This window comes from Gymnodraco acuticeps, unplaced genomic scaffold, assembly GCF_902827175.1.
Source record: "Gymnodraco acuticeps unplaced genomic scaffold, fGymAcu1.1, whole genome shotgun sequence".
Taxonomy (NCBI): domain Eukaryota; kingdom Metazoa; phylum Chordata; class Actinopteri; order Perciformes; family Bathydraconidae; genus Gymnodraco; species Gymnodraco acuticeps.
The window spans coordinates 600,622-619,813 of NW_022990565.1; the positions used below are offsets into that span (position 1 = coordinate 600,622).

General features: G+C 45.8%; 1 protein-coding gene across 6 annotated transcripts; it reads right to left on the minus strand.

Annotated features, from left to right (window-relative positions):
• Window positions 1–751: 751 nt before the first annotated feature.
• Window positions 752–17,396, minus strand: LOC117553712 (AT-rich interactive domain-containing protein 1A-like). Of its 6 annotated transcripts, none has more exons than XM_034227753.1 (20): window positions 16,182–17,395; window positions 13,481–13,699; window positions 11,679–12,461; window positions 11,468–11,563; window positions 10,533–10,773; window positions 9,858–9,947; window positions 9,581–9,751; window positions 8,617–9,010; window positions 8,353–8,498; window positions 8,173–8,258; window positions 7,855–8,064; window positions 7,557–7,761; window positions 7,256–7,409; window positions 6,937–7,106; window positions 6,644–6,833; window positions 5,850–5,975; window positions 5,213–5,306; window positions 4,235–5,072; window positions 3,990–4,120; window positions 752–3,902 (listed from the first exon to the last, which is right to left on the minus strand). In XM_034227753.1, the coding sequence occupies exons 1-20, from the start codon at window positions 17,106–17,108 to the stop codon at window positions 2,037–2,039; spliced, it is 7,137 nt and encodes a 2,378-aa protein (XP_034083644.1). In that variant the 5' UTR covers window positions 17,109–17,395; the 3' UTR covers window positions 752–2,036. The 6 variants fall into 6 exon arrangements, with proteins under 6 accessions (XP_034083644.1, XP_034083647.1, XP_034083646.1 ...); XM_034227756.1 differs by having other exon boundaries at window positions 2,037–3,902; window positions 6,937–7,100; window positions 7,256–7,391; window positions 16,182–17,396; XM_034227755.1 differs by having other exon boundaries at window positions 2,037–3,902; window positions 7,256–7,391; window positions 16,182–17,396.
• Between the last annotated feature and the right edge of the window lie 1,796 nt (window positions 17,397–19,192).

Consider the following 19,192-nt stretch of genomic DNA (forward strand, 5'->3'; position numbering starts at 1 on the left):
AGAGTGAATACACATACTATACAGAGATGCTGTATGAGAAACCAATGTGATTTTGGAACATTGCACAATATACATCTATTTTAGTAGACCTCAACAATGGAATTATGATCAGTAGAAATATCCATACCATGGGACCTTTAATGCAAGTACAGTTTAAAAATGTGTTGTCTTTTTTTTCATATTTGTGTTGAATTAATTTCTGTTCTGTGTTTCTTGGATTTAATAGTACTTGCTTTTATCTGAATGCACCAAAACAGCAAAGCAAATTGTTTGTGAAAATCTGATTGACAATACACACAATCCTGATGGTCATTAAGTGTGCTTTTCAGATTTGTACTAAATGGAACATGAAGCGGGTTCTGTTTGGCCCCAGATAAAGATTTAGCGGAAATGTTTAGCTTTAGTGGAAAGCATAAAGCGGTTTTGATAAATATAAAAATGGATATAATGGATTAAATGTGGCCCTCCTTCAGTCTTTATGCTATGTAGCCTGTTCAAGTTAGGCGAGACAACTCGCTGACCCGTTTTTTTTTTTAAACATGTTCGCATTTTTTTTTACTGAAACACAGAAACAGTAATGAAGCTGCTAATGTAAACAGTAATTAAAATGATGAGTCAAGCCCGCTGAGTAGGACAGTGTTTCCTGAGCACTGAGGTGAAGAAGCATGCACTTCAGAAATTCGTTTCAACCCAATTGTGTGCAAATTCACACATTCGATGGAGGTCACTATTCCAGAAGAACAAAACAATCAACAGCTTACGAAGATTTAATGTACATTTATTCTTACCACGTGGAACATATAGTATAAAGATTTCATACTGAATAAATGATATTCATTGAGCCAAAAAAGGGAAAGGGAGGAATTTACATGTTGTCTTAGCTACATAGTCTGAAATACAAATATGCAGAATCCATGACTGAAGAAAAATTGTCAAATGTGTACTTCATCTAGTTTATTTTTGTTGTACCAGGAGATAACAAGTTTTAGCCGTGTCTGCCATACTACGGAGCTGTGGAGAGACCGGAGGTGTGGGTCTAATCGGTGGGGACTGGAGATCACAGACCACACTCACATGTCAGCCTCAATCCCTCACCAATAACAAGTGTGAGAATAGTGACACAGACAGAGACAGACACAGAGAAAGGAAGTGTAATGTACAACATTATATATACACCACAGCAAAGCTGTATTTGAAGTTGAAAACCAGTCCTAAGAGGTGATTTCTTTTCATAAGGGTATTCATACAATCAAGGGATAAGAGGAGGTAAGGGTGTTGTAGGTTCTTGATACTTTGGGGAAGAAAGCCATTTTCTGTTTAACACCAAACTAAAAATGACCTCAAAAACTCTAGAAGAGCTGCATCTTCTGCTTCTTTGTGAAACGTGTGATACAGAATGCTTACACTCAAGAGCAGTACGGTACAGAAAATGTCCTACAATCTACTGCACACTGCACAGGCCTCCCCGGTGTCTATTGACAGCACTTAGTCTACTGTCGGGCTGACTGGTGAAAATCCAACTACAGCAACTATAACCAGTAGGCCACTTGTCAGTCTGTTTCACCTCTGAAAGTCAACCAGTTACAGACTCATTGTGCCCTCGAGGGGAGAGCTAGGGCACGCTGTGTCTCCCAAACTCACTGTAAACGAGACAGCAACTTTGGTTACAGTTTTTGTTTTTCAGCTATTTATTTATTTATTCATCTTTATTAAAAAGTACTTTTCCCCCCAAGTGCAGAACAGTCTCCCAACCGCTGTGCTCTGCTCCATGTCATCCAGTTGGCATTCCTGTTGCAAGTAGTGTCACTTTGTGGGCATCTCTCCGGTTTTGTAATCCCACACAGCTCTGTGATAGCCCTCCTCGAGCAAGGACGGCCTGCGGAGGGCTCAGAGAATGGAGTCTGAAGGATTTCATAAATTAAAGACAGTCACTTGAACTTTCCTTGCCCTGTTAACACACACAAGCCAGGTTTCCAGGGAAGAGGGGAATGGGGATAAAACCCCCCAAAATGTGGAGCCAAGGCTCCCTACAGCTGTCATGACTGGCCCACCAAAAAGAGTACATCACAGATAACATGAGAAACCAGTGAGTTCATAAGGGGAGACACTGAAAGGTCGAGGAGTCGGGACTCTTGTAGTGTGAACTCTGAGTGGTTATCCTCCACCTTGGCTAAGGCGTGCAGCGCCCGGGCAGCCCGCCGCATCATGTCTGGACTTGTGGGCTCGAAGTGCATTCCCTGTAGGTGTAGCAGAGAGCTCTGGCTCTGCTGGAGCTGCGTGGCGGCCAGACTGTCCTCCAGGAAGCCCAGCAAGTTCCCCACGCTGCCTTTCTGCACCGCGATTGCTCGAGCTGCGACGTTATCACCCTGGGCTAGGTTGGCCAGTAGGACCACGGCCATCTCCCTGCAGACGGCAACCTTCCTGTCTCCGATTAGCCGCACCAGGTTCCCGTATAGCTTCTCCAACCGACTGAATGGCGGAGTGGCCAGGATGAGGTCCACATTGTTGTCTTGGATGCTTAGTTTGCTAAGTGTTTCCAGCACCAGTCTCTGAGGTGACAAAGCACTGTGGGGGCCCAGGGAGGGGAAGGGGTCCTGGGCCTCTGCCGATGGGCAAACAGCCCAGTGGAGAAGACCATCCAACAGAGGCAGGCAGATGCTCTCGGGGTAGATTGAGAGGTCTAGTTGGCCTGAGATGTTTGCCAAAGTGACCAGTGTGTTCTCCCGCAGGAGCTCCAAGCAGTCCCACCACCATTCATCCCTTTGGCCCATGCCCTCTTCTGAATCCTCATCTTTCTCGTAGGTGAGCGGTGCTTGTTTGCGCTCAGGGTGCCTGTGATGGAGCAGGATCAGGCGGCCCAGCAGCAGCAGCAGCCCAGGATGTTTGGACATCTCGTGGTCGTTGCCTGGCACAAAGGAGAGGCTCCGGACAATGTTGGAGATACAAATGCAGCGGCGGGCTAAAGAGTCCTGCCAGTTAGCCAGTGCGATGAGCGGCCCCTCGTCTTTACTGTGAGGCTCATCTTCCAGGATGATGCCAGTCTGCTTTGCCCTCGGGGTGAAGAGAATGTCAAGGGAAGGAATGGGTCGATTATTCTCCTGGTGATCAACTTTCTCCACTGTTTTTGTCTCAGAATCGTTTTTTCTCTCCTCCTCATTGTCCAGAGAGGGGCTGGTCTTCTCTGCCTCCGCAGCTTTCTCAGAGGAAGAAGTCTCTTTTGACCTTTCTTCTTCATCCTGATTCTTCCTTTCCTCTTCATCAGTTAGCGAACTATTTTCCAGGTAAACTTCTGGGACGCGTTGCTTCAGCAACTTTGAGGGCACAGATATTCGTTGTCGTGGTTCCAAGAAGTCTTTGCGTGGCTCAAAGTGAGTCTGGATGTGCTCTGTTGAGTCTCCCCCGCCAGCACTCCAATGAATTAACCCGCTGTCAAACTCTTGCATTTTGCCGTGATTATTATTAGCTGGATATGGGTCCTTCTTTCGTATCACCTTTAGAGGGAACTTGTCAAACTTGCTGGCCTGTTGGGGTCTTTCATGGGCAGCTAAGGACTGCGATGAGCCCGTCTGGTCAGAGGAGGAACCCTTGTTCTTCCTGTCCTCATCTTCTGTCTTCTCCCCTTGAGCCTGAGACTCAGAGCACTGCTCTTCCTCTTCTTTCACACGCACTGGAGCCTCTGTTTCTTGTTCCTCCTCTTCATCTTCGTCCTCGTCTCCGTCCTCTTGTTCCATATCCTCAGCTCGAAGCTCCTCTCCTTCTTTGTCCCAGTCTCGTTTCAAGGCATCAGGATCAAGTAGTGTCCTCTGGCCAGGGTCTCCCACCTCGTACTCCCGCAGAATGCCAAAGACTTCGATGAGGCAGCGTCTGAAATACTCAACCACCAACTCCAGTAGGCCGGGTAACTGAAGAAAGAACATTAGACAAACGTTAGACATGATCGCTAAGGATACTGTGCATAGTGATTGTTATAAACAGTCATTAAGTCTCACCGTATTGAGCTCAAAGGTGGAAATACTGTTGTCATCATACAGGAGGATGTTGATGGTGTCTAAGGCCCACGTACTTTCAGCCAACAAACCAGACTTTAGAGACATCATGACTCTCCAGGCCTCCGGGGTTCCTAAGGATTCAAGACAAAAAAGCAACAACTTAGAACCACATAGTTATAGCAGTGCTGTCAATCATAAAAAGGTTTAATGTTTAAATATACTATATTATTTAATTTTAGGCATACCAATATCTTTTACGGTGAGTCTTCGCCGTGGTTTCAGGATAGGATGGGAGGCTTCTATAGAGCCCGGGGGAAAAGGCATGTCTCGCCTTATTAGGGGCGACTGCACCGGAGGGGGCACTATGTGAGACGCAGGCACTGGAGGGCCGGCCTTCTGCATCTTCATGACTCCGTGCATGTAGGGAGATTTACTCGGTGATGTCCTGCTATCCATGGGGCGGGGCATGGAGGCGGGGCTGGACACCTGTGGAATGTGGTTCTGCACCCCCTGAAGGGACTGGTAGGTGGACTGTACCGGACGTGGCATTGGCTGGCCGGGCCCGGCTGGACCATAAGAAGGCTGCCGAGGGCCCATCTGACCCCCCCACTGGCCATCGTGATTCATGCGCTGCTCTGACGACATCATCTCCTCAGAGCGGTTCATGCCAGGGTAACCGGGTCCCTGGGGTGGGCCGCCCTGCCGACCGGGGTAGTTCTGATAGTTCATGTCTCGTGGCCCCTGCCACATACCTCCCTGAGGACCCTCGGGGCCTGGCTGCATCATCTGAGGGGGCATGTTGGGCTGAGCGTTGGGCCCCGTCGAACCCTGCATACGTTCACGGCCAAATGGGAATGGGAACTGATTGCCTGGGCCAGGTGGACGCCGATCAGGGCCGGGGTAGGGCCCGCTGCCGCTGTACTGATTGTACGACTCTTGCTGTCCTGAAGAGGGTGCAGGGGCCCCTCCTGGCTGCTGCTGCTGCTGTTGCGGAGGTTGTTGTCCGCCATGGAAGGGCCCACTGTACTCCGCCTCATGACGTTTTGATGGAGGATAACCCCCTTCCACAGGACGCTTGTAACCCTACGTATCAAAAAGGTACAGAGAGACAATTGATTTCACACCATAACAGTAGAACAAAACTAAATCACTAAAATATATACTAAGTCAATACAGTGTATTGAGCATCATGTGAGTGAGTGTAGTGCAGATGAATCATTGACCTGTTGTTGTGGGTACATTCCAGGCTGCTGATTTTGGTAGGAGCCTCCAGGGGGCGTTCCCTGTCCAGCATACTGATTACCATAGGAATCATGCCTGCAAACATAATGCCTCGTCAGTGTGATCATGAACATAATATGCATTTCTATGTCGCAAGCTCACATTTACAGTCAACATTATGTCTTATAGTGTTTTGTGAGCAAAACATATCAAGAGTTTGTATTTATTTAAAGCTTTACACACTCATTATTCTTAAATTTGTTTTTATACCCATCTCAGTTGAATCAATAAGATTTTTTGTATACATCTATAATACTGTTTAAATATTATGCTAAATAGAAAAACTAAACTATTTGTGTTAATTGTACTGCAAACTAGCCGGTATAATATAGGCCTAGAGTAATTTTATAAAATGGGATTCACATTTCATTCCAACGTGACTGTGCTGCCTTTACCACACCCACATACAAGAAACCCAAACCAAAAAAAACCGTTGTGATCAATTGAGATGTAGAATTAAAATGTTACCCATAAGGTAAAGCATTTCATCTATAATGCTTATTAATGTAGAAATGTTTAAGATGGTACACTTTGTAAAAATGCAAACAGTTTCCATTGACAGGGGCTATGGGTACTGACCGTGGCTGCTGTGGTGGGAAGCGATTTGGCGAATACATCCCTGCGTCGGCATTGGCAGGCATCATAGGGTTTGGCTGAGGAGCCCCGGATCCCATGTTGCCCTCTGGGCCCATTCCCGGCTCCGATCTGGATAACCAGAACAATACACATGGTACATTTAAATCTTTACAGAGACACAAATATTTATAAAAAATGGTTCTGATCCTACTACAACATGAATATTTTGGTGGAAAATGAATATCGGTTACTAGCCAGATATCAGATGCTACCAGTCCAAATGGGTACAACTGGGCTATCAGTCATTTTGCAACAAATTATTTATGTGGAATTATTTTTCAGAGTAGCACATTTTTCTAATAGAAACCAATCTGTTCACAAAGAAATTGAGTAAATAGATATCATTTCACAACCGATATAAAGTAAAGTGCACTGGAAAGATAAGCATGGACATGACACGTGTGCCACATTCCAAACTCAATTTATATTTAAAAAAGTAAAACGTCTTTCAGACCTGTTGACTGAATTTTGAGTGTTTTTTGGTACATTTTTAATAACCAAACCATGTCAATCCATGGCATTACATCGACTAATGTGTAATAAGCTAGTTGACTCCTTGGCCCATTCCCATGACCCATTTCTTGAAATTCGTTCAATCACAAACATGTTCAGCTTTAGAAAAACCTTTCATGACCTGCATAAGAACGTTTAGGTGTGACTAATCATAAAAATAGCTGCTGGTTATAATCAGTGTTCAACAACCTTGAAAATTCCATCTTCCTATCACTGATTTGTACCTCCTGTCGTAACCTGGTCCATAGGGATACTGCTGTCTGGGCCCCATGGGCATCGTGCCTATGGCCCCAGCCGGTCCTCTGTTGAATGGAGGCTGATGTTGCTGCTGCTGTGGTTGTGGCGGTTGCTGCTGCTGATGGTCCCCCACCCCGCTGTTAGGGCCTGGGTTAGCTGGTAGGAAGTGTTCCCCGACTGGAAATGCATTCAAAATAATTTGCATTAATAATAGACTAACTCAACAAGTAATATAGATAGTTCTTTAGTTAGGACAACATGATTTAATCAGTGTGCCCACCTTTGCGCATGTTACCAAAGGGGTCCTTGTTGGGTTCGAAGGAGCCCATGCGCCCCTGAACGTCCGCCGGGTTCATGCCGGACTGATAGGCAGAGTTGGGCGTGAGGTTTTTCCTGGGGAAAGCAGGGTCGCTTCCTTCAGAGAAGGGGTCCTGCAGGTTAACGCTGCTCCTAGTAAGAAGCAGGGGTGAGAAGAAGGGGAAATAAGGAGATGGGTGGGAGAGAGGGAGGAAGAGGCAGAAAGAAATTAGTTTCTCTTATCAAAATGTCTTAAAATCTAGGACAAAATGGTAAAGTCAGGGGTGTTAAACAACAGTCACCTGGACCCGGGTGTCATTGGGGGCATCTGGGTGTGAGGAGTGGAGGCTGGGGTGGGAGGTTTAAGGTCCCCCCCCTCAGCCATGGAGCTGCTGGTGGACTGGGGTGTCTGTGGACCCTGCAGAGAGCCTGACCCAGCTGTGGAGCAGAGGGACGCTTCAGTTTGGAATAAAGACAGGAGCAGACAAACATGGTACATGACTTTAATTACACTCAAAAAACACAGGTTATGTTTGTAGGTAAGTGCATTCATTTAAACTGCACTTAAACATGTATTTGATTGGAATTGAGTGCAGCTCTAACCTGGAGAGGGTGGCTGGACCTTAGCAGCTTGGTTCTTTTTGTTGTCTGTCACAATCTCAGGAGGAGGGTCCTCGCCTCGCTCAATTTTGCACTCAAAGGCGTACAGACACTGGACGTACTGTTTCTTCAAAGAACTGGCAGCACTGCTGGATGTACCCACATTCAGGGATGTGGCCAGATCGCGCCATTTCTTATTCTTACTCACCTGGGAGATGCATAAACACATAATACTTAGAATAGGGGGGCAAGCAATACATGTAGTCTTGAATTAATTGTAATTTATAAATGCAGTATTAACCTGTGCCATGCTTCCGATCTCTTTGACTGACTTATACAGTCGGAAGAGATCAAGGGGTTTGCGGCCCACAGCGGGCAGGTTGGTCATCGGCATGGCTTTTTCTTCCACAAAAGCCAAATATCGGTCCACCCATATCTTTCTCTCCGGCTCCGGTCCTAACTCATACAGACGGGTTATCTTCTCATTGGTAGTGGTCGAAGAGTTGGACTTCTACATTTAAAAAAGGAAAACAATAATAGAATTGTAGACATTTATGGGTTGAAGACTTTCTAAAGTTTTCTAATATAATGCAGTCACAACATGTGGTCGACAGGTTACCTTGGATTTGGGCTCCGGCTTGGGTGTTGCACCCCCATCTACTTTATTATTCATCTTATTGTTCATTTCTGGACTGGGGGCCATACCTTGACACAATAGTAGGGATTGGAATTAGCTTTTTAAATGCCACATTAAAAACAAGTGAACAAAGCTAGGGCTGGTCATCTCTGTACAACTTACCACTTGAGTTATTGGCCATGTTCGGCCCCATGGGATAAGGTGATCCACCTTGAGGGTTCATCATTCCAGGCATGTTGTTCATAGGAGGGCCATAGGGTGGGCCGGAGCCCATCATTCCTGGAGACATGTTGGGGTATCCAGGCATCCTGGCCAGAGGAAAAATAAATCTGGTTTTCATAAAAGTGCCAAAGTATGGAACAGGCATCTCATAAAGTCAATCAGAGGTCTAGTGTGAGGTGAACAGAGTCTCCATGGTAAACCTACCTGTTGTGCATGGAGTTGGTGGCAGGATGCTGCATGGCAGAGGGGTCCTGGGGCTTTCTGTTCATGCCTGGAGGAGGGCACATGCCTGAGCCTACCTGGGGTGGCATGTTGCCCATGTTAGGGCCCATGTTGGGGCCCATGTTGGGACCCATGTTGGGGGCCATGTTGGGGGCCATGTTGGGGGCCATGTTGGGACCCATGTTTGGACCCATGTTCGGACCCATGTTTGGGCCATAGGGACGTGGCCCCATTTGATGAGGAGGCATCCTTCCGGGGGGCATGCCGGCATACGGCGGTCCCCCACCCTGTCCTGCCATGGCATTCATTGGGCCCATGCCCGGACCAGTGTAGTTTGCGTTGGGCATGTTTCCATAGCCAGGTTGCCGTGGATAACCTAAGGATGTCATTTTTAGAAAAAGATTATGAGGGAGAGAAATCACTTGGCTGTGGCTGTATACTGGTCTTGAAAAAACACGGCAACAGTCAGAAATGATTTGTGTTCACTTTAAATGTGGATATTCGGAGCAACAAGAGTCTTTTACTCAAGAGCTATGTGATGCAGACTTTTTTCCTACAGTGTGCTAGCAGAGAGAGCTATGCACCCTGAGCAACAAGCCTTCGTCACAGTCTCAGCTCTACTGACAGGAGGCTCTGCTACGTCAGCTGACTCTCTGCTTCACAGCTATAAATAGCTGCAACAGAGTCAGAGGGAGGGACCATGGTATTCATATGAGGCAGGGGAGATATATTCCATAGGTTTTCCTAATGGAAACTAAACACTAGAGAACCTCAGAAATATAAGTAAATTAAGTGGAAAACTTTTTGCAACATAATCGTTTAAAAAAAAAAATCCTCCTCTAAAGCCCATTATATAATTAATCTTTCCAAATCATCAGAGCATAATTTATAGTAAATAAATCTCTCTTCAAGTAAAACATAATGAAGATAATGTAATAGTACACACCTTGTGGGCCATATTGTCCCCCCTGCTGTCCATAACCACCCATGGAGTTGTTCTGCTGATATGGGCCTATCCCAGGATGCATCTGTCCCCCTGAGGACTGTCGCGGGGACAGTGCAGAGGCTGACTGGGGGGAGCCATAAGGGGGCATCTGAGGGTTTCTCTGCATAAACCCTGAAAGAGGGGTGGAGATGGAGAAGGCGCTCAGAATCAGTTTCTGCGTCGAACACTGTTGACGTGTAAATCTCTATGTACACTTTGCGTTTTGACTGCAGCATACCTCTGTCCTGCGCCATGGGAGACTGGCTCATTGCAGGATGTAGACTCCCATCTGAATGCACACTCGATGGCCTGGGAGGCATCTGGGTCCCTAAAAATAATAATATAATGAGTTAATTTAGTGACAGTCGAAAGTGGGTACAAGAATTGACTTTCAAGGTACTGTGCTTGTCAGTTACCAAATGTTGAGTAGGAAGTTAAGTAGTATGTAACAGTTGTATCTATACTAAAAATGTGGTTGAAAAACGTTCTAATGGGTATCGATTATAAATGGAGAAATTCAGTAACCCTAGAAAGAAACCTAGGGCCAGTGATTCAAACAGGATTGGTAAGCATTTACTGCTGGACCCATTGGGTGAGTAAGTAAGAATGCATATATTTTTTAGAAAGCATTATGGCTTCAATAAAGTGAATAGAAGAGAATAGTGTTATTAGAGTATGGTACCGTGTAATTCTAAGTTAAAGACATTTCAGAAGGAAGCACTGAAATGATTCAAGCACATTTCAGAGGGAAGCACTTGAATAAAATAGCATATATAATAATAGTTTTCATATGAAGTGTTATCCATTAAATGTTTAGAGAATATTTGTCATGTATTGCAATGAAAATCATTCAGAATTTCAGAACTTGCTAATGATCATATGCCTAATTTCAGTGTGTGAGGGATCAGCCCACCTGGCATGTTGGCGGGTGACAGCGGTCCTGTGCGAGGCGTGCTGGCACCGGCAGGGGAGCCAGCTGGTGAAGGTGAAGGCCCTCGGATGCCTGGCAGGTGGGGAGACGTATGAGGAGAGAAGGGCGACTGAGCCTGGTTACTCTGCTCGCCCTGGCTGCTCGACACACCTGACGTGCTCACACCCGGGCTCAGGGCGCTCTCTGCACCTGTAGGGAGGTCATCGATGGACCCCGATAGGTCCTGAAAACACAAACAGGAAGGGCAGAAGAAGGGTCACAAACATGAAATACTCTAAACAGTTCGAAAAAAAATAAAACTGTTATGTTTGTTTAATACTCCGGCTGTAGTATCAGCAGGTTGCAATTTCTGCTCTGTTTATATACCAGTGACACACATACAGGTACTACACACGCACACAAAGGCCCAGAGGCCTTTGTCCTTATTTATCTTTTTCAAAGAAAAAAACGAGTGTGCATTAGGGCCAGGGGTTGTCATGGTTACTAAGGCTTGTAGGATGCCAGCTGAGTCAGCATGTAGCAGCAGCAGCCTTGCCATGTGATTTTAATACACAAACAAACTGTCTTGTGTTCATCTGATATGTACTCATTTACACAGCACCTTTTACACAGATGTTTCTCAAAATCTGCTCTCGCACAAAGTCTAAAATCATTAAGGGGCGGAAGCAGCCACAACAGAAACGGAAAGCAAAATGAAAGCGTCAATTAATTAAATTAAAATTAATAGTTGACATTTAAAAGGGGGAATTTAAGTGATGGGCCTCATATTGTCATATATTCGATATATTGACAGATTAATATGTCCAGTGGAATTTAAACAAGGACACAAATAGAAACTTGCCCTCTCCTCGGGGTGAAAGACAAATAAAATGTGAAAGGCTTTCTATGTTCCAGCAGAGACTTAAGAAGAAACTGACCGGAAGGCTGGAGGGGCGGCCTTGACTGTCTTCTGGGCCAGATTTAGGCTGAGTGGATGGAGGGGCGTTGGACTGAAATGAGTCCTGCGATACCTCCTAAAAGACACCAGAACACATGCTTAAGTATACTGCCAGAGTTACAGGACAGCATGCATGTGATCACAGTATTTAATTAAGTATGATAGCTATGTTGCCTGACTGGGGGTAGTACCTGCTGTGGTGGAGGAGGAAACCGCTGATAAGGTGACTGTTGTGCTTGCTGCTGTTGTTGTTGTTGTTGTTGTTGCTGCTGCTGTTGTTGTTGCTGCTGTTGTTGTTGTTGTTGTTGCTGCTGTTGTTGTTGTTGTTGTTGTTGTTGCTGCTGCTGCTGCTGCTGCTGCTGCTGCTGCTGCTGCTGCTGCTGCTGAGGGTTCTGTGAGTACGCTGCAGGCTGGCCCTGTGGGTGTTGGCTGTGTCCTGGTGGCTGCTGTGGAGGCTGGGGCTGTGGCTGTGGCTGTGGCTGGGGCTGGGGCTGGGGCTGTGGCTGTGGCTGTGCCTGTGGCTGCTGCTGCGAGGGGGGCTGCTGAGGGCCCTGTGTGGACCCTGGGTAGTTGGACTGGCCCTGTGATCCTGGGGGTTCCTGGGAACTTGGCTGCTGCGGGGCCTGACTGGGAGGACCCTGCTGCTGGGCGTAGAGAGACTGGCCAGATTGTGGGGCTGAGGATTGGGAATAAGGTGGCTGAGACTGTGTAGGCCCTTGGGACGGGCCTGGCAGCGGCCCCTGGGATTGTGGGGGCTGCTGATAAGGTTGTCCTCCCTGGGTGTGTGAAGCAGAAGTCGGTGCAGGGTGGGTTTGCCCTGGGTAAGGTGCCTGGCCCCCCGGTTGTCCTGGTGGGGTCTGGGAGTAAGGGGTCTGCTGCTGGCTCGGGTGAGGAGCCTGGCCGGGTTGGTTGTAATACGGTGCCTGGCCCTGAGAGCCATAGCCTCCTGGTCCCTGCTGTCCATAAGATCCCATCTACACAGAATAAACATATACATAAGACTTCAAACACAACTGAAATGCTGATGCAGATAAAATGTGTCACTTAGGACCAGAGTTCCCATTAGCCGGTAATTACCGGACTATGACCGGTAAAATATGCTGAAGACCGGCAAATCTAAATCTCTCCGGTCAAAAATAATTTCCCCTTAGCGCAATACCGCATCAGTTGCGCCACTTATGTGACGGACAAAAGATTATGTGACAGACAAGAATAGTCAATTCTAATGTCTAACACTTAATGTGGAGAAAGAGATGTCCTGTATGGGTTGATTGTGCGTTGATCTGTTGGTAATGCCTCGGGGTTCCGGTGGGCATGTAAACAAATGCATAATGCTGCGCTATACTTTGTGGCCTCACCCGGTTGCATAGCGACACTTATTGTTTAGGTGTCTTTTAATAAGCAGGTAGTCATATCATTAGCTAGAACTAGCTAGATCTGATCGATATGGACATAAACGCGAGTAAAGTCTAATCTGACGGGAGAGAGAGATCAGCTGCTGCTGACAAGTCGAGACTCGACACGCAGCTCTGCATGATCACCTGCAGCGGTGAGCGGAACAAAACACACACTTCAGGTTAGAATATCACACGTAGCTATTTTAATGACCTCTCAAACTACCTGAACTAGTTATAGATATGTTTAGTTTTACTGTCGGGTCACTCATTACTGGATCCGCGAGCTGCATGATACTGGCGGGCTGTCAGGAGCGAGAGAGAGAGAGCTCCGTTTATTATTCCTGTGTTATTATAAGTTACTGTACACTTTTGAATAGTTCATCTACTATAATTTGTTTGTTTAATATCGAATCATATCAATTTGTTTTAAAGCTCAATAAATAACAAAGACGACCTTTGACCGGCACTTTTCTAATTTTTTCAGGAAGATTTTAACTTTATTTTATATTTTTTTATAATTTTGACCGGCAAAAAAATATTCTATCAGGAACTCTGCTTAGGACTCAGTTCTGAATAAGATAAGATGTGTTTAATACCTGAGGACCATACGGCACGCTACCCATGGCTCCAGGTGAACGTCCTTGCATTCCCACTGGAAATCTTTGAGGACCTGGAGGGCCATAACCCTGACCAGGGTAACCTGGCCCCTGTTGTGGACCTGTGGGAGGCCCTTGCTGTGACTGCTGACTGTATGGACTGCCTGCTCCATATGGTTGACCTCTCATTTTCCCCATTGGGTCAATAGGACCAGGTGGCTAGAGATGGAAAAAACACAAGAAAAAACATTAAGTCAACAACAAAACCGCATAGGAGAAATTGATGACAGCAAGAGATACCCCTTACATGCCGCTCTCTTTATTCTTATACTTAATTAGGCAATTAAAGTGTCTCCATAAACTACTTGGCTGCATTATGTAACTTTGATCAACTTAAAGTGTTAAAACTAACTTCAATGAATGAGGAAATTGTGCCTTTTTTACCTTATTTCCCACGGTCATTACCCTGATTTTTTTCACCTCACTTTGCAATAGTTTCGGAAGTCAACAGAGCTATATATATATATATATCTACTTTGGAATGGAGGGCAGTCTGCCCAATCTTAAACATATCCCAGCTGTGCTTCTGTTTTGAGCCTGGTCCAAGTAGCTTTTTTTTTCCCCTAGAGAAGGCAGTTTGGCTCTGAATGAATGACACCAGAAATGAGCGAAGTACTTTCAAAACAGCAGGAGAGTGAAAAATGCTCAAGAGCCTACTCCGTTTATAAGGGTATAAGCAGAAACTTTCATGCTCAGGTGAAAACTACCTTCTAATAAATCATCAATGTCGTTGAGATAGTCACTATGCTAGCGCCCTGCCTGCGGTGAATATGCATTATTACCTCACCTCCATCAAAATCATTTAGCACCCAGAAGGTCAGGAATTTTAAGATAATTTCAACACAAGAAAATCTTCTTGAAAACTGAAAGTATCCCCTTACATGAAGTGAATTCCCACATGAGCACTTTGCTGAGGAGAGCCTCCTCTGGTTAACAACGGCCCTTTACAAATAGTATGCAAAATGCTTTACATGACATTTTGCAGATCTGAGATAATGAAGTGAAATAAATAAAGAGCAGCACATGGCTAATCTGCATAAGACAGAGAGGAAACTCCCATGGCAAGTGAGAGATGGTGGACTGCCTTTTGATTGGCTTGTGGGGAGGATTGGGGGGAATTCTATGCAGTCACACAGTCAAACTTGTGTGGCATGCCAGACAGAGCAGCGACACACTCACACAAATCCTCACAGGCAGTGGTCAAATGTGCCTATTGCTCCAGTGTAACAAGTTATAATATGAAACAAAGACATCTAACACTCCATAATTTGTTTACAGAGAGAATCAAAGATAACAAATAAGATGTTATGCAAATCGATTTTTTTTTAAAAACAACCGATGATGAATGAATAGAGCAGCAGATGTGGTAAACATGAAACGACTGTAATTATGCCATAATGTGTAATTGTTGTCTAGTTTTGATACAAACAACACTAGTCTGCAACTTGTATACATTAATGCAGAGTGTAGTTCACAAACATGTTCCTTTTTAGGGAATCAAGCTACAGGGTATGTGATAGGACTGGTTCTCATGCTGCCTTGGTGTCCGAACAAAGAAGGTTTTTTGTCTCATTTGGGGAAATATTTACCAAAAGATCAAATTTAAAAGCACACGTTATTCATGGCCCCGTTTACTCCAACAATATCTGATTTGTTGAAAGTGAAACAGGAGCAGTTCTGAGGAGTGAAAAAGCAATCCTTCTTGTGAGCCTGTGATGAATTAATGGTGAACTTATCAGCAACTGTTGCCCTGCATCACATGTAATTAGTAATGGCCATGAGCAGCGGATGAGGAGCCAATCAGATTACAGCTAGCATGTCAACCAAAGACCAACTATCTCCTGGCTTTGACAGCAGGATTTTACCTCCACAATTCAAATCCCAGTGCTAACTGCAATCTGCAGCCACTCACTCATATGGCTGAGCTGACTGTTTACAGGCAACATACAATGGGAAGCCAAGCAGCTTTGCTGCACAGGGAAAGTACTTTAATTCATATGTGATCAAAATGTAATAATTACCATCCTTCCCTAATATTTCGACAGGGCATTTCAATTATTTAAATTGAAGCTATATTAGCCATTTAACTAACCGTGTGAGGCTGATTCGGCATGCAACACATTCCTTCCGTGATAGCCACACAATTATAGCTTATCACACAAGAAAACAATATAAACGTGACCGTATGCGAAACTATCTAAAAACGAATGTGTGAACACGTTATAATGTATACACACGTATACAATAAACCCATTAATACCACAATACGTTGTAAATTCAAGGTAAAACAAGCGTACAGACGCTATGGGAGAAAAAACGAGTCGTTGCTCTTCAGTGAGTATTTTCGCCCCTTTTCAAAGTCGGGCCTTCTTCGCTCGATGAACGTCCTTACATCGTTTCAACAACTTATATCTTCATCAAGCGGTACTCTTGCATTGCTACATACCTTCATCGATATATCAAAAACAACAATTATTTAAACCGTGTGCTGTAAAAGGAAAAAAACACACACGAGAGGCAGCCATTTTAGAGTCTTTGCGAACTAGTAGCAGACAATGGCTGGCCTGCTACGTTGTAGCTAGGAGGAGGGAAGGAGACGTGCTAAAGCCCACACCGTGTTCCTGTAATAATGAGACTGTACCTGGCTTCTAGCGAGCGGCTGCCCTGCACTTCCCGGGCTCATAGGCGACGGGTGAAGGCTTCTTTGTTGCCAGGCCGGGTTGCTCCCTCCGTACAGCCCGCTGCTGGCCATGTCTGCTGGTCCCTTAGTAGCTCCCTCCTGGCTGCTGTAGTCGTTAGACGGGTAGTTTGGATAACCCCGCGTAGAGCTGGGGGAGGTCAGGAGCTTGTTGAGTGTCGGTGTGGATGTCGGTTGAGGGTTCCCAATGTTATATCTCTGATTACTGTAAGTTCCAGCCATTGCTGTTGGTGTTGGTCCTCCCGCGGGTGGCTGCTGCTTAACGTTAGCTGGCTGCCCCCCAGCTGTCGGCGCCTGGGTACTGCGAGGGGAGTTCATACCGTACGCTTGGCCCGGATAGGGAGTTCTGTTCGGAAACTGATTATAATTGTTAAACTGGTGGTTGGAAAAGCCATGCTCGTGTGAATTAGGTTGATACGGCTCCATCATGTTGCTCGACTGAACGACCGGACCCGCAGCAGCTGCCATGCCAGGGCTTTGTTGTCCGCCATGTTGATGAAAAGGGGCCCGACCGTAGTGCTGACTATATCCGTACGAAGGAGGAGGAAACGCGGTGCCGTGATGATGCACCAAACCGGGATGGTTATTTCCCTCCGGTCCGACAGAGTCATTCTGGTTATTATTGTTAGCCCTGGGCGGGTTCCCATTCCCGTTCTTCATCTCAGGTTCCCCTCCTCCCCCTGCATTTCCACCGTCGGCCCCGTCCTGCAGATCCCCCCGGCCCGGCGATCCGCTGCCCAAGCCCGGCTGCTTTTTGTCTGACTGCTTCTCTCCCGGTACCGAATCCTCCTTGGGGTCTCGATCCGGCTTTTTAAGTTCGGAAGGCGGGCTAGTGTTAAGAGTGGCGGCGCTGGCGACCTGAGCGGCCATGATATACCCCCCCACCCCACCTCTCTCTCCCTCTCTCGGCGAGTCAGTCACAATCAAAAGCTAGCATTGAATATAAATAATTGTTTATAACCATTTATCCTTGAGCCGATTCATTCCCACCCTCATACCGGACCGAATCCGGCTGCCATCCCGGTTCCGGTTCCGTAAATGGGTTAAGAATATGATGGACGCTCCATACAATGCGTAAAAAAGCGACAGAAATTGTTGTGGGAGTTGTGTTACTGAGTCCGGGTAGAGGCAGGGAGCAGACCCAACCAACACGAGGCTCCGCTACATACAGCCATTTTACTGAGCCGCACAGATGGCTGCAAGACATGGACTGGATCCACTCCAATGCGGACTGGACTTTTTTCTTACCACCACATTGTCTTTTTCCCCCCATAGGTGGAATATCTTCTTCACACGAAGATAGTCTAATGTTCACACAACTTACCAATGTACTGTTACCAACATATAGGAACTATGTACTCTAAACCAACCGCTCAGTACAACACAATCATATTACTAGTTTATTTCATGAGTGATCAGGGAAAGGGGGGAATAATACATTTAAGACATATTGTTTATATTATTTTACTTATGTGTGTTTTGCACGTATGTGAATGACACAGTTGCGAGTGTGAAGAGTTGTACAGCATATACTGCAAGATGGTTATTCAATGAAACAGGGAGTCTGGCTTCCACGCACACATACACACAGTAGCCTACTAATTCATACTTGGGGGAAAAGAAGGGTAGTGATAGTCATATCTATAAATATATTAAAGCTCAGAAATCTGCCTTTGTACATTGTTGTTTATACTTGATTTCCACCAGTGATTCTGAGTGGTATTTAGGCAAGCAAAGGCAACACACACAGGTTTTTCCAGAGTAGAAGGAAGCCTTGCAGCAAACGAGACTACCAATGCACATTCCCTCTTCCTCCCTCCCCTGCCTGCTCTGCTCTCCTCTACCACCCCCTCTCCTCTCTGTCTGTCTCTCACTCCAGCAGAAACACTCCTCTGCTGAGTGTGGGGGGATGGGTGCTCACAGGCTCTCTCTCACCCTACTAACATTGAACTACGCGGTACAGGGAAAGAAAAAAAAACCAGACCCTATCTACCAGACAGAGGATGCATGAACAGTTTCAAAGTCTCCCCAACAATTAGAAAAATTGAGCATTTGTCCCCCGCCTCTCCTCAGTCAAATGAAGCAGACATTTTTGGCATCCACAAAATGCACAGGGTGTGTGCACAGCATTGAGAAGTGTGTGTGTGTGTGTGTGTGTGTGTGTGTGTGTGTGCGTGTACTGTGTACTGTGTGCTGTGCTGAGGGAGTTGTTGTTTTTTTTTTTTAAATGCAAATGTATTTTAAGGGGTTTATGAAATGTTTTCCTTCGATTGGTTGTTGATTAAAATTCAGATTCTGTGTGTAAGTGGGACGAGGTTGCCTTTTTGGTTTATGATTCTCACTCTCTGCACACGCACACAAACTGCCTCTTGCTCACACACAAACTGCCTCTCTCGCTCACACACACACGCACACAAACTGTCTCTCTCGCTCTCTCTCACACACATGCACTTGCACACACATCTACCTCTAGGGGGGGAAAGGCAGGAAGTAGCAGTGGGAAGTAGCAGTGAGCAGGCATACTTGATCACATGTACAAACATTGGAACACAATTTAACATTCTGACTGACACACCCCTTCATGCACTGCGAGCAGAGAGCTTTGCAGGCACATATCATTTTTTCACAGCCACCACATCATACCATACAGGGTTAATGTGATTTCCCACAATCAGTGTGAGCTTGCAAAGGGGATCACGCTTTATTTCAGAGAGAATACAGCAGTGCATGAGAAGTACATTCACTCTGACACGAAGCCTCTTGTTTAATGTTTGTATGAGTGTCTAGACTTTTGAATTGTAATGTTAATTAGGTACATTCATTAATGCGGATGTTGGGTTCTTAAACTGGGTTTCACAGTAAAGACAGAGTATAAGGGCAGCAGTGGAAACAAAGTCATCTCCCAAGTTAAAAAGAGAGTTTTAGTTAGCTTTTTTAGAAAGACAGTCTTCCAT

Excerpts from the sequence above, each read along its gene's own strand:
- LOC117553712 (XM_034227753.1), bottom strand. The coding sequence starts at position 17,108 with ATGGCCGCTCAGGTCGCCAGCGCCGCCACTCTTAACACTAGCCCGCCT. Across the intron at positions 8,499-8,616 it reads ACCAACTCCATGCACAACAG|GATGCCTGGATACCCCAACA; the intron begins GTAGGTTTACCA and ends TCCTCTGGCCAG. Across the intron at positions 8,065-8,172 it reads AGCCGGAGCCCAAATCCAAG|AAGTCCAACTCTTCGACCAC; the intron begins GTAACCTGTCGA and ends TTTTAAATGTAG.